The 15,776-nt window shown below is 36.6% G+C and overlaps 2 protein-coding genes across 4 annotated transcripts in view; both read left to right on the top strand.

The window, feature by feature from the left end:
- The first annotated feature begins 668 nt into the window (after positions 1-668).
- Positions 669-10,738, top strand: cdk8 (cyclin dependent kinase 8). Of its 2 annotated transcripts, none has more exons than XM_084102155.1 (13): positions 669-1,124; positions 4,703-4,778; positions 5,726-5,836; positions 5,934-6,074; positions 6,962-7,019; positions 7,120-7,251; positions 7,332-7,475; positions 7,702-7,771; positions 7,861-7,933; positions 8,171-8,268; positions 8,412-8,499; positions 8,643-8,804; positions 9,658-10,738. In XM_084102155.1, exons 1-13 carry the CDS (start codon positions 997-999, stop codon positions 9,781-9,783), a joined length of 1,407 nt encoding a protein of 468 aa, XP_083958281.1. In that variant the 5' UTR covers positions 669-996; the 3' UTR covers positions 9,784-10,738. The 2 variants fall into 2 exon arrangements, with proteins under 2 accessions (XP_083958281.1, XP_083958282.1); XM_084102156.1 differs by having other exon boundaries at positions 8,412-8,490.
- Positions 10,739-11,778: 1,040 nt separating this feature from the next.
- The window catches only part of wasf3b (WASP family member 3b), a 16,479-nt gene continuing 12,481 nt past the window's right edge, over positions 11,779-15,776 (top strand). Inside the window, exons 1-2 of one of the 2 annotated variants that reach the window (XM_084102152.1) lie at positions 11,805-11,901; positions 12,601-12,774. The gene's annotated coding sequence lies outside the window, so the exon portion shown is untranslated. Of the gene's footprint in view, positions 11,902-12,600; positions 12,775-15,776 lie in introns of both variants that reach the window. The other variant, XM_084102151.1, reaches the window with a different exon arrangement.

The raw sequence follows: 15,776 nt of genomic DNA on the forward strand, positions 1-15,776 counted from the left end.
ATAATACACACATATATATGTGTGTATATATAATTATATTTATATATATTATATATGTGTGTGTATACTGTATATACACACATACATTATATATATATATACACACACACACACACATATATATATATATATATATATATATATATATATATATATATATATATATACACACACACATATATATATATATATATGTATATATATATATATACACACATTATGTAAACAATATATACATATATATTTGATAAAAAAATCACAATAACAGTGGGTGAATGGTTTACATTTTTTACATATTTATCTATCTGAACAACAGCAAATACCATACAAAATAACTTAATCGTGTAGTGTTTTGTATGAATGTAAATGCAAAATGTCATTCAATATTATTGTTAATAAAAATAGATAAAATAATATTTGTGTTATTTTGTTTTATTATACTCTATTATAATGCTCTATCTAATTTTAATTTTTTGTATAATTTAACCAGATATACTTTGTATAAGTGTTGTTAATAATATATTGTTAATTAACATTCATCTATGTATTTTATCTTAATTCTAAAGTGTACATACGCATGAAAAACAAAGGCGCTCTTTAGCAAAGAGTTAAAATCCACGTGGTGCGCCACAAAGCCCTCGCCGTCTGTGTGGTTGGTAACGACATTCACGACGTTTTGCGACATTGCCGTTCGTGGACGCTCAACTCTCCCGGGTGAGATACCGGCTGAGCGGCGCAGTTGCACAGAAATATCAAAGAAAGCGACTGCTAGTCCAATAACACTCTGCACTTTTTCTCAGATCAAAAGCACACGTGGTTCATACGTCGTTTCAGCTCCAACAAGTAATCGCGCGAGGTAGATGTGGACTCTTTAGTTGAGCTGAAAGCGACGCGAGGGAAGGCAACTAATTGTCTAAACGGGGCTTGAAGTAAGTTGCCTCCCCAGCGGCGCTTTAAAGGGAAGCCACAGCCCGGATCCCCGGAATAACGGTGAAAATGGACTATGACTTCAAAGTGAAGCTCACCGGGGAGAGAGAACGAGTCGAGGATCTCTTTGAGTACGAGGGATGTAAAGTTGGACGGGGGACATATGGTCATGTGTACAAAGCAAAGAGGAAAGATGGGTGAGTTTGCAGGATGGACTTGTGCAGCGATATGAGGCCTGCGCTCCCGTCGCGTTCTGCTCTCAGAAACCAAAACAGACCGTGTTATCCGCACTCGGCCCCGTGTTTTAGAGAGACAGCTCTCTTGTCTTCAACGAGAGTTTGATATTCACAGCTCACAGTTTCAGCGGAGGCTTATTTCGAGGGGATTGTGAATGTACGTCTGCAGGCAGGAGTGTTGTTGTGATTGACGAGCTTATGCAGTCAAGATGGGCACAGGTGCATTTGATGCAGATTTCGATTTGCAATAGCATGTGTTGCTTTTTTTCTTCGTGACGTGGAAAATTATATTTTCCTCCAATAAAAACTACACTTTGCCAAAGGCATGTTTACACAGCTGATCCAAAAGACACAATGTTGCATAAAATCAGCTCTAAACCAATCAGCTCTGGCTCTAGTATCAAAAGAGCCTCAGATTCTGCTTTACATTCTATGAGAATAAAATGCGGCATCATGGCTTGTTTCCTCTGTCATGGCAGAGAATTCTAATGAATAGTTTCATATTTAATTTAGAATATCATGATTCTATATTCATAATGTTATATTTAAAGCAATTCCATTTATTTCATCTTTTTTTCTGCCATCATTCCTTTGCGGAAGTATGTAATTGCATACAGAGTGAGTATCCAGCCTTCCTCATACTTGTGATGTAGGCTAATTCGTCACCTCAGCTGTGTAAAGATGTCTTTCAATTTCATGTCGACACCTGAATCCATTGCTGATGTGATTGGCGTCACTTTTGAGCTATTGTTGTTATTATTATGGAGATCAGGGTTCACTGAACATTTTTCTTAGCACTTTCAGGTGTCTGCAGTGTTTCTACCAGTGACGGCTGGTGAAAAATATGTTAGGTGGGGCTGTGTCATATTCGGTTATTTTAAATAGCTTGGCCTTGGTAACCATGGGACACCAGGTCTTATAGCGTTGTGGCTCCCAGGTTGTGGAATGCTTTTGCTCAAGACGTCTGTCAAGCATTCACCCTTCTCTCCTTCAAAAACCTTTTTTTTTTTTTGTCTGAATATTACTCTTTAGCTCAGAATCTTTAAATTTTACCTTATTATGAATGTTTATGTTACTTGCTTGAATCTTTAACCTAACTTTGTAACTGACCTCTGTATATTTATATCTGCCCTTGGTATGTCTATCTTTGATGTTGAGGTTTATTTAGTTCAATTCCTTAACCTAGGCCTATATTGTAAAGCGACCTTGTTGGAAAGGCTATATAAATAAAAAAATCCTATTATAATTAATAACCACCCAGGATACCAGTGCTCTGTGAAAAGTAATTATTTAATGCCAATATTAAAAGGTTGAGGCATTTTTGCACAAAAACAAACATATTGCACAAACTTTCTATTTGCATTTGAAATTTAACTCAAACAAAATACTTAGTGATTAATTAGCTGATTAAATACAACTATTACCTGCAACAATTTTGAGTGATTTTAAACTTTCTACTTCTCTTTTGGTGCTCTATTGAATTATTTCTGCATTTGCACTGGTTGCGTCAGTGACTTTGGTGTTTTTAACAGTTTAATGCAGCAGATGTCAAGGATTATGAAAGGTTGTTACAGCCTTGACGAGCCTTTCTTCATATTGGTTTGTGTCAACAAAGCCCTTAGGCAAAAAGGCCGGTGTTTAAAACAAAGGACCTCTTATTCTGTAAAATAAGACTTGAGTAGTGGTGTATAAATTAATTGCATTTATTCATGCTTACAGAAGAGGATAGGCATAGAATATAAGCAGAGAAAGGGAGACCGGAGGGGTGAAAAGGGTGTTGAAATTATTTTGCTCTCAATGTTTTTGCTAACTTGCTGATAGGAATAGATTCTGCATAACTTGCTCACACCTGGGACAAAAACACGTGCTCTTCATCCAAAGCAAGACAAATGATTCTCTTCAAAGTTCAAACACAATGATCAAAGAGCTGAAAATAACAGTATGACAAGTGTAACCTTTCTAAGATCAGATCTATTATATTAGTTTTTATTCCATAAATTTGTCAAGTAACTTATCATGCTTTCTAATAGACTGCACCACACCCATGCTAGTCTTTATTTAATTCCTATAATTTTCATGATGCGAAAAATGCCAGTAATAAAAATTGAATTTTACTGCATAACGTGTAGTCTCACAGAATTTAGATGAATAAATCAGTGATGTTATCAATATCATATCAAATCGAGATATGGATTAGTCTCTGTGGATATTAAACCACTAAAAAGACTCTTCTGCATCTGTCTGAATTTCGTCTGCTATAATGAAGTACATGATGTGACGCTTGTAGTGTTTTCAGGACATGAACGCATGAACTTCAGCTCCAGAGTCACTTCACCAGCATTTCACCACTTCATTTGATACAACTATTATCAGATACTCAAAAATCTACATAACCAGCCAAAATAAGAATTTGTCTTGAAGAAAATATGACAATATGAGAAATATATTATTGTTGCACAGTATAATGTACTTATACTAATGTACTAATGAGTTTTTCAAATCTAATATGATTACATTTTAAAATATGAATCAAATTGTTATGCATTTATTTGATTACCACTGTTTTGGTACTAAATTTGTATTAAATCATAAAACCCAAATTACATATAGCATAAAAATGAATAAATTATTAAATTGGTAACATTTTATAAATTAAGTCGATTAGATATCATTTTTGATTATTAGCATTTAAACTATTACAACATAATCTAGAAATGTATAACTTATATTTCTTATGGAACTAAATTTCTATGGTTTAATACTTACTCTTGGAACGAAATATCCATGGTTCAAAGAGTTTTGCATTTACTGATTAGAAATTAGAGCTGCAACGTCAGAGAATGAAAAAAAGACTTAAAAAGCCTATTCTACATTTACTTCTACTGGTCCTTTTGCTGGGGAAACTTGACTGAGAATAACACTCAATGTCTGAAGGGCATCGCCGGTGATATTGAGGCATATGAAATAGCATTCCTCCCAATTTTCATAACATTTTTATTGCATTTAGTGCTATCACAAGAGATTTGATTTAGTCCTAAGCACAACAATATTTTGCTCACACCAGTTGCGAACTATCTTGGCAGAGGAAGAATGGATCTGCTGATGAGTTAAGTTGGTTCTGAAGTGCCGGTGTTTAAGTGAGACGCGTCAGACACCCAAAGCTGGGCTATTAAAGTCCAGACTGCCTGGCGGCCAGAGTCTCACTTGAAGGTCCAAAGTGTATAAAAATGTTTTTGTTCACCATAGAAGCTGGTTGTTTATGTCTGGTTTACAGCTAATTTGTTCTCCAGAAACTGGACAGGGCGTTGTGAAATTTTATAGGCTATTATAGACTATACCTTCTATGTCTCACATTAGCCACCAGGAGACTTTACGAGAGTGTGCTAATATTGAAAGTTAAAATCTTGCTCAATTCTGCATGGTCTTTCCCTGTGGATTTTTTCTCTCTAAATGGAGGTTTAATATGATCTGTAGGTAAAGATTTAGGGAAATGTAATACACTGAAGAGTAATTGCGGTTGCTGATATGTCTATTTGCAGGAAGGATGATAAAGATTATGCTCTGAAGCAGATTGAAGGCACAGGGATCTCTATGTCCGCCTGCAGAGAGATAGCAGTAAGTACATCAAGCTTTAAATGTGTTCCTGTCAAGAGGATCTTCTTCAAGTAGCTATGGCACATGCCATCTAGGTGAAATAAGTTCCTACAAATACATTTGCAGCATGTGAATATTTTAGTGTTAAACTGTGAATAGCTCTATGAAATTGTAAGTGCAATATAAGTGCTCTTTAGAGATAGAGTGTGTATTTTTTTGATGTTCGAATGCATACTCGTATTCTCTCATAATGAATCTCAGAAATGAAAACTGTCATTAATGATTCGCTCTCATGTTGTTTTAAAACCCGACAGTTTCAATATAATGAAAGTGAATGAGTTCTAAAATAATGAAAAAAGACACCATTATAATATCATATTAGTGGTCTATACAAATTATCATATGCTAAAATCATGTGGCAACTTTGTGAGAAACAGGCTGAAAATGAATCTCACCTTGACGTGCTGTAACTGTAACTAGTTTTGTCAGATTAATGATCCAATCATTCTTTTGTGTCTGCTCTAAACAATGAATCAGGTGATCCAGTTCACAAAACTGAATGATTTGTTTGCAACTGATCCATTTCTTGGGTTCAGCGATTAACTGTCCACTGAAGGTGAAGATTATTTGTAGCTTTTATACAAATTGTTTTCATAAGATTTGAAATATTGCACATGGGACACTTTTATGTTGCTTTAAGCCCCCATTCACTTGCCTGGAAAAGATCGACCAGCACTTTCTTCAAAGTTTCTCCTTTTGCGTTCCTTGGTCATACAGGTTTGGAACAACATGAGGGTGAATAAACGATGACAGAATTTTCATTTTTGACCAAACTATGGTTTTAACAAGCATACTTCAGGCTGAAGTGTTTTTGTTGACTTTGGGTTACTTTCTGCGGAGCCTCTGTAGATGTCTGTCTCAGCATGTGCGCCAAACTGTGTGTGTTCGTTCTTGTTTGCTCCCTGCAGCTGCTGCGTGAACTGAAGCACCCCAATGTGATCTCACTGCAGAAGGTTTTCCTGTCACATGCAGACCGCAAAGTGTGGCTTCTCTTTGACTACGCTGAGCATGACCTCTGGGTAACACACCGTCAGGCACTCATATGCATTATGCACACACACAGAGAAATGTTTCTATACAGTACATATCTTGTTGATGGTTCATGTGTCTTTGTAGCACATCATCAAGTTCCACAGAGCCTCCAAGGCCAATAAGAAGCCTCTTCAGCTGCCCCGTGGGATGGTAAAGTCGTTGCTCTACCAGATCCTGGACGGCATCCACTATTTGCACGCCAATTGGGTCCTGCACAGAGACCTGGTGAGGTTCTCTGTGTGTTCATTTGAATAGTTAATGTTCATACAGAAGTAGCTCATCTGCCATGTTTATCATTCTTTTTGTGGTCATCTTGGTCAAAAGTAGTAGTTGTGTGTGCGAGTTGAATGTTCTCACACTAGGCTGATTATTAGAAATCCCATGAAAGATTTTCCAGTAGGTGGCAGAATTTATGTAAGATTTTTTTTTTACAAATATTTCCTTGTCACAACAAATGTAAGGATGGAATTTAACTAAATTAACTTAAAGTAAAACAATAAAATAAAATGGCAATTGAAATAAAACTAAAATAAAATATAAATATTAAATGAAAAGCTTAAAACACTTGAAATTTAGAAATGTTGCTTTGCCAATAAATAAGTTTAAGATGACAAAAAAAACTAAATTAAAACTAAATAGAAATATTAAAAATGACAAAAGCACATAGCAAAATGACTAAAACTTATTAATTATAAGTTAATAATAATTTGTTGCTTTGGCAATAAATAAGTTTAAGATGTACTAAAATTACTAAAACTAAACAAAAAAATATATTCACCTAAATAGAAATATTACACACTCTTTTTTTTTAAACGGATCATGTTCTGAATAAGAACCAGTTCTTGGTTCCAAACCTAATCACATCTGCTTTAACATCACAACCCAAACTTGGTATGGTTGTCACAAAAACGCAGGGAAACATCTTGACCCTAATAAAAATGTTCCAAAATATACCGTTTCATGGCCATAAAGAATTATTCATGCATGGTAAGTTTTCAAAATTCCAAAAATTTGCAAACAAGTTAATTTTGGACCCTGGTTACAGCATCACTTACCACACTGAAATGAGAGAGGAAGTGTTACAGCTCTGACCTTTGACTCTTTCACCACAGAAACCTGCAAACATATTGGTAATGGGAGAAGGTCCTGAAAGAGGACGTGTGAAGATAGGTATGACATCAGCTCTTTTGACAAAAAGGAGAGATGCGTTTATCTGAATGCGTTGATGCACGTTCATAAGCATTTTTAAACTTCCTTCCCTTACGTGCAGCTGATATGGGTTTTGCACGGCTCTTCAACTCACCACTGAAGCCTTTAGCAGATCTGGACCCTGTAGTTGTTACGTTCTGGTACAGAGCACCAGAGCTGCTGCTGGGAGCCAGACATTACACCAAAGCCATCGGTGAGACGCTAGTTTATGAGCATCTTGCAAATGCTCATTTTAAAAAGTGTGTTTTAGATGAGTTTCTCTCTACTTTACAGATATATGGGCGATTGGCTGCATCTTCGCTGAGCTTTTGACCTCAGAGCCGATCTTCCACTGTCGACAAGAGGACATCAAGACTAGTAATCCCTACCATCACGATCAGCTGGACCGGATCTTTAATGTCATGGGCTTTCCTGCAGGTATTCAACATCCACTTTTCATTCAAATCTAGACGATTCAGGGGTCATAACAGGTCTTTTTAATGAGTCAAAGGTCATTTTCTCTTGCAGAAACAATCCATAGAAGTAAAAAATCTGTCATTTTTGTTATTCTAATATTTATATTTGCAGTTGCAGTTCAGTTAAAGTTGATGGTTAACAATGCTTCAGTCAGTAATCTTTGTGCGTAATCTAATTTTCTCCTCAGACAAAGACTGGGAGGACATTAAGAAGATGCCGGAACACTCTACGTTGATGAAAGACTTCAGGAGGAATACGTTAGTTTGATTTCATCTTCAAAATGTTATTAATAAGGTGTTTCATGTACTAGTGTTTGATTTTATGGTGTTTGTCCCTCTTGCTGTAGATACACTAACTGCAGCCTTATAAAGTATATGGAGAAACATAAAGTCAAACCTGACAGCAAAGCATTCCACTTGGTAAGTGGGTGAAAATAATTGCAGGTCTCATACTGTATGTTCATTTTATATACTTTAATTAGGGGCCGTTTAAATGACATGGGTTTCAACAAAAAATATAACTTTTTATGAGTTTTGTCAATGGGGATTGACAATTGTACGTGGAAAAACAGTTTTGTTTTTAGTTCATCGTTGTCATGTAAACATACCCTTATTAATTAAAATTTGTTTAAATTTTCAACATCTGCACTCCCTCAGCTGCAAAAGCTGCTTACTATGGACCCAATCCGCCGAATCACATCTGAGCAGGCCATGCAAGACCCGTACTTCCTGGAGGAGCCGTTACCCACGTCTGAGTGAGTGATGCGAAACGTAAAATCAGCCATCTATCTATGACATGAGCAATTTTGATTAGGATTTCTGTATGTTTAATGCATGTCCACTGAAATTAGGTCAACCACAGGGCTCTACTTACATAACTTCAATTCTTTTTGTTTAGTGTCTTTGCTGGATGCCAGATTCCTTATCCCAAACGGGAATTCCTGACGGAAGAGGAGCCGGAAGACAAGGCAGATAAAGTAAGAAATGTGTGTTTTCCGTTTTTTTGACTCTTTGTGTGTGTCTTTGTTCATTTTAATATTTATTACCGCTATTTAAAAAAAAAAAATGCATTTGAATTTGATCATGTCCCCTGACTCTCTTTCTCTTTCTCTTTGTCACCCACATGCAGAAAAACCAGCAGCAGCAACAGCAGGGGAACAACCACACCAATGGGGCGGGACACACAGGTAACCCTGACAACAGCCACGCACAAGGCCCGCCTCTGAAGAAGGTGAGAGTGGTTCCGCCCACTACTACCTCAAGTGGCCTGATCATGACCTCAGATTACCAGGTAACGCGTGAAAACACAAACCTTTATCTCTCCCAACTAATGCTGCATAAACTATACAGGGACTCTCTCATTTGGTACATTACAATGATATTAGAGGTTAAAATTTACAACAGAGCCCAAAATATTATATTCAGCTACTATTTTTTTTTCAGCTATAATAATTACACTCAAATGAAAACTTAAATGTTTGTATAAAACTCAGTTGCACATAAGGTAGTTTTCATAAACACGTCTTCATTACACGTTTATTAAAAAATATATATATAATGAACAGTAAATAAGCTATAGCTAACTAACAAACTATGAACACTGGATAACTTAAGTGACACATTGTTTTATTGACATCTAATGTTAATCTTCTTCACCAGCAAATCAGCATATTAGAATGATTTCTGAAGAATCATGTGACACTGAAGACTGGAGTAATGATGCTGAAAATCACAGGAATAAATTTCATTTTAAAACAGAAAAGAGATATTTTAAATTGTAATTATATTTCACACTATTAGTGTTTTTTGATCAAATAAATGCAGCCTTGGAGAGCATAAGAGACAAAAATGTGCAGCTGATATCTGTAATTTAGGCATATTTCCATTTAGATTTATTAATTTAGCACATACTTTTATCCAGAGCAACATATAAGTGATGAAGAACTCAGTTGCCTTTGTCTAGCATCTCATTTTGTGCCTCTTTAGTTGTGCCTCTCAGTCCATTTTCCTCCACACTGCAGACACGCCAGTGAGATTTCCATTTTGAACACTAAGAACCATTAGCTTGCAAGCATTCGTGTCTTGAGTGCTTGTTGCTTCATATATTTGAAAACAAAGACTGTCGCTTTTCTTCTGTGTTCCAGCGCTCCAATCCACATGCTGCCTACCAGAACCCAGGACCAAGCACATCATTGCCCCAAAGCAGCATGGGATACTCCTCTACCTCCCAGCAGCCTCCGCAGTACTCACACCAGACCCACCGCTACTGAGTCAGACCATGCCCCCTCCCCACCCCCCTTTACGGTGCCCAATAGGGAGAATGTACTTAGGGGGGCGGGTGTGGACCTGAGCTGAACCGCCCTCTTTACCCCACTGGGCGCTCTGCTGTGCAGCATTTCCATAGAGACACCACAGGAACAATAACTGTATACGTAACATAACAACTATCACCGTATCATACAGCCGACATTATACTCCGCTTACAAAAGGAGAAAGAATTTTTTTTAAATGCATAAACTTTAAGTGAAAAGCTGATGAAAAACAGATATTTGTTCCATTGGTGATAGTCTTCGCTGCAAGTCTGTGATACTTCACATGAAAAACAAAAAAAAAGCAACAAACATTCTCAATATGTGGTACTGAACAGCTGCACTATGTAGTGAGACTGGTTTGGAGTGAGGTGGGGATCCACCGTACCATCCAATCTCTTTAGTTCTCACTTCGGAAAATCCGTTGGCCTCTCCAAGACTTAAAGCTGCTATGTGACTGCCAGCAAAGACAGAATGACGTTTGTCAGTCTGTCTGTCTATCCGTCTGCCCTTACACACACTCACACTCACACATAACGAATACTCAAGCACTCACTCTTTTAGCCCATTGCTGGGGACCGAATTCTCTGTGCTGGAGCTGCTGACTGAAGCATAATGAGAACCTCTAGTGCCCCCTGCTGGATCATACTGGTAGGAGGCGATATAAAAGATACAACAATCTTGATTTTTAGTAGTTAATAATTTAATGTTTCGGTTTTACGTTAGGAGAGGTCAGCAACTTCCATTTTGCTGTCACACCGGCTGTTATGCGTGAAAGATCGGCCTTAGAACTTAATGACAAAAGTGTGTGGACAGCAGATTGAACATGCATTGTACTGTATTGTAATTAAATATTTTACATGAAACAAATATCCTGACAATAAAAGTGGAAGCATTTAAAAAAAGAAAGAAAGAAGTGGAAAAGCTGTTGTGTGAGTGTTTGTGTACATTTCCAGTGGCAATAAAACACAGGCAATGCTTTCATTTTTGCTTCGTTTAAAATAATTGAGCATTTTAGTTAGGAATTATGGCTGGGTTATCTTTTATAATCTATTTTAGAATGCATGATATTTATTAAACTTTATGAAGAAAAATATTGGAGGTTTGTTGCACTGGATTACAGTATGCAAGTATTTTTTATTTATTTATTTATTAAACTTGCCAGTTTGGCCAGGAACATTTCTGTTTCCTGCCTATTGGTATTTTAGTGTATTACTAAGTCTGTAACAAAGGGCTATTATATTGTGGTGTTATACTGTCTATAACAATGATTACATAATAATCTAGACTTGGGTCATTAAAATTAGCTCATGCAGATAGCTTGATGTAATTGCCACATTCCCATGACTTCATTCATAGGAGTCCCATGTTAATTTTTTCTTTATCTATTTGGCCCGTCCCACTTCAGAGGTCTGTGCATAATATTTTTGTCTATTTTATTTAATGTAATTGATGTTAAGTTCATTATTTTAATTATTTTTTTATATTATAATTACAAATTCTTGTAACTAATGTTAAATAACCAGTAACCCCTGCTGAATGACTGCTTAAATTAGACTAAATTTTAAAACCTTATGTTTATTACTATTATAATATTGACCATGGACCAATAAACATTAAATAATACTATTATTTAATGTTTATTGGTCCATGGTCAATATTTGCTGTTTCATGTCCTATTTTATACCCTATTTGTGGATAGTGCCAGTTCCAAACGTTTGTTAAAATGCTATTTAGTCTTCAGTTCTAGTTGTTCCTTCATAATAAGTAGCCTAAGTTTTATGAAACATTTTTCTGTGGCGTGTAAAGCTCGCCCAATATCTCCAGATAAAGCCCGCCTTCGATGAGCGGGGATTTTCTGTCAATCATCCTCAGCCTCGCATCTGATAGGCTGAGTGTGACGCGTTAAATTCTTATTCTAAAATGCTGATTGGTGCGAAGAACCCAACATGCCCCGCCCCAAGCGGATTGTTTGGAATGGTCAGATGGATGGACCCGATGGAGACACAGGATGGCAACCCGAACCGCTGAAACCCTGGACATGTGAGCGAATATAATTTCCCTCAGAATTCACTTTTGGTAAGCATTAAACATTTACTTATCTTCGCGAATGTAGTTATTTTGTCACATTGCACTTCTTATCTTTACTGTTTATCGAGGTTTATGTAATAGTGGAACATGAGGTTTGGGATTCTTTAGTGTTGAGTTTATGTTCATTCTTCTTTATTTATTTTTAACTAATAGCGGGAATATGTTCTATAATTCTTGTTGTTTTATATTTGGTGTTTATTCTACTGCATTAATAATAATAATGATAATAGCGTTGTTGTTATAATAACAATAACAAGCGTTGCGTGCCGTATACTAGAATATGTCCTCCTAAGAAAAATAAATAAAAAAGTTTACATATTTTCAATTAGATCAACCTAATCACTGTAAATACTGAAAGTGCTCTTAGTCAACTGTTATCAAAGAATATAATACATAACAGAAATTCGCAACTTTCAAGTGTTTAGTTATTAACAAAACCGGAAACTTAATTAATTTAACCCTAAAGTGTTACAAAATTATAATAATGATAGCTTTTGATGCTTTTTGAGATAAACCCAGGCGTTATGCACGGGTTTGCTGAAATCTGACAGAGAAACTGCTCGTGACATTCACAAGCCTTCATCATGTGTGACGTGATCCGTACTGAAATATTAATGTAGTCTTACGCGCAGAGATGCGCTTTACTTCAGCTATGAATAGCTAATGCACTGCCGTCCTGTCGTTTAGGGAGTGGATTCGTGTCTCCCTCATAGTTCGGACAGGATGTGGCCTCCTGTGGTCACGGGATGGGTCTGATGGACTTCAAAGCCTGTCAGCAGCACTAATGGGCCTGTAAACAGATGTGATGCACACTGTTCATTTTCTATCCAGCATCCCAAAGTGTGCATTATTTGATAGAAGGTATCTTGGAATTTGTCTTGTCTGAAGTGCTCTGTGTGTGTGGTTTTGGAGCAGGCACAGACTAATGGAAATTGAAGGCCGCTGAAAGGAGAGAGAGAGAGAGAGAGAGAGAGAGAGGCAGGAGTGCTTCTTTTATTTGAAGAAGACCGAGAGGGTGGGCTGGCGGGGGTAACGGGGTTGGGGGAGGGAACGGAACATGCATGGGAGAGCTCCTCTGTTGCCGTGTGAACGGAGGGCTATTGTCCCGGGAACCTTTCAGAGTGGCTTCCCTGAGGTCCCCTGCCACTCTCCCTCCCCCATCATCTCTCTCTCTCTCCCTCTCTCTCCCTCTTACTTTTTCACTCATTCACTCTTTGCCCGTCCCTTCTTTCTGGATCCGTTCTTCCCAACTGAAACAGTTTCCTGTGTAACTATCTCACAAACTGCTTTTCATGCCACTCAGACTCACATTCTGGTCTCTTTGTCTCCTGTGTCTCTGGCCCCCCCTCCCAGCGCAGTCTTAATTCAATGCACTATGTAATTAGTGTGGGTTGTGTCCATACTGCCATGCGCTGCAGAATTACAATGCCTTAGAGAGATAGTGCGCTTACTTAATGAACATGTTATAACACATGCAACAACAGCAGTGTCTGAGTGCATGTGTGAGGCGTGATAGCATATTTGCAGTGAAGTTCGCGTCTCTTTAGGTCAAAGCGTGGGGCTGTTTGTTTATTTTTCACTTTTAAAGGGAAAGTGAACAGGTTTGGAAGGCGATGTGTGAGAACAATGGACTTTGTGGCCACTTGTACACAGTTACTATGGTAAATGGTAACAAACTAAAGTGTGTAATATGCAGGTCCACATGAAATAAAACTCTATAAGATTTAAATACACGTCATTCACAACATTGCATTGAACATTTATTCAATGTTTTGGCTAATTAAATTTTTTTAGCTGCCTTCTCCGTTTTACCATACAAATCCATTTTACGGAATTCCACAGATTTGACCGTATACTGTATGATAATTCTGTCATACTCAATGTTGAGTTTACGTTAAATGTTTTGGATAGTTTGTTAACGCTTTTAGCTACCTTTCAGCTGCATTTAACATATTTTACCGTATATAAATCCAAGTAGGTTTGCAGGTTTTACCGTAAATCAATTTGAAGGAATTCTGTCATTCGCAATGTTGTATTTACATTTAATAAATGTTTTGGCAGTTTAAAAATGTGTTTATGCGGTTATCTGCCTTTCAGCTGCATTTAATACAAATACAGTCTATATTTATGACAGAATTCTGCAAAATGTACATATACATATATTTATATACAGGATGGGTCTCATGGACATCATATATACATATACATATATATATATATATATATATATATATATATATATATATATATATATATATATACATATATACAGTATATATATATATATATATATACAGTGCAATGCATAAGTGAATACATCCATGCTAAAGTTGACTAAAAAGAGGAATAAAAAATCATATTTTGGAAATTGAACTTAATGCCTTAATTAAAAAAATTAGGAAAAATCCAACCTTTAAGGACACCAATTTTCTTTGTGAATGAATAATGTATCGTAAATAAATAAATGTTCTTCCTTAAAATACATGGTGCATAAGTGAGTACACCCCTATGTTAAATTCCCATAGAGGCAGGCAGATTTTAATTTTTAAGTATTTTTTTATATTTTTTTTTAGGATACTATGCATCCTGATAAAGTTCCCTTGGCCTTTGGAATTAAAATAGCCCCACATCATCACATAGCCTTCACCATACCTAGAGATTGGCATGGTTTTATTTCAGTTAGCCTAAAAGCTAGTTTGATTTGCATTGAGAGATGATCTTATGGAAAGTACCCCATGCCAATCTCTAGGTATGGTGAAGGCTATGTGATGATGTGGGGCTATTTTAATTCCAAAGGCCAAGGGAACTTTATCAGGATGCATAGTATCCTAAATTTTTTTTTTTTTAAATACTTAAAAATAAAAATCTGCCTGCCTCTATGGGAATTTAACATAGGGGTGTACTCACTTATGCACCATGTATTTTAAGGAAGAACATTTATTTATTTACGATACATTATTCATTCACAAAGAAAATTGGTGTCCTTAAAGGTTGGATTTTTCCTAATTTTTTAAATTAAGGCATTAAGTTCAATTTCCAAAATATGATTTTTTATTCCTCTTTTTAGTCAACTTTAGCATGGGTGTATTCACTTATGCATTGCACTGTATATATATATACATTTTGTAGAATTCTGTCATTCATAATGTTGCATGTATATTTATTGAATGTTTTGGCAAATTTAATAATACTTTTAGCTCCCTTTCAGCTCCATTTAATATATTTCACGAAATATAAGTCTATTTGATAGAATTCCACTTATTTTCCTACAAAAATCAGTGAAGAAAAGGCGAAAAAAGTCAGTGGCTTCCATCTGAGCCTGGTTTCAGGGAGTAGTCACAAGTTGTATTCATAGTTGTGTTTATTTTGTACAAGCGGGATACGGGAGGAAGTTAGCGGTTGCATAGCAGTTATTTATTTAAGTGTTGTGATTGTGTGTGAGTGAAACTTTCTTCACACCCCAACTGCATCATTGTTTGGCTGTTTGGGACGACAGGAAGTCAGAGATGTGACACAGAGAGGAACAGGAAATGGAGAGCTGGGTGTGGAGCTGGAAAACAGGAAGCAAGGAAGCAGGCAGATAAGATGACCTCTGAGATGCTGTCCCTCCATCCCTTTTGTTCTTGTCCCTAATCTTTGACTTTCAACCCCCCTCTTAGCCAATCACACAGCAGATGGCCTCGCAGATGGCCAATCAATGTGGGGGTTATTCTTCCAGAGATGGGAGCATTCTGTCATGGCGTTCAGTTGAACCCGATGAAATGGCTTAGTTAGGCTACTTATGTGAGCGAGGAGAAACTTTGCACGTGAAAATGCAAAAAAAAAAAAAAATTGTGTCATACATAGACATAAAATAGTAAACT

This window comes from Abramis brama (genome assembly GCF_963993115.1).
Source record: "Abramis brama genome assembly, chromosome: 24".
Lineage (NCBI taxonomy): Eukaryota > Metazoa > Chordata > Actinopteri > Cypriniformes > Leuciscidae > Abramis > Abramis brama.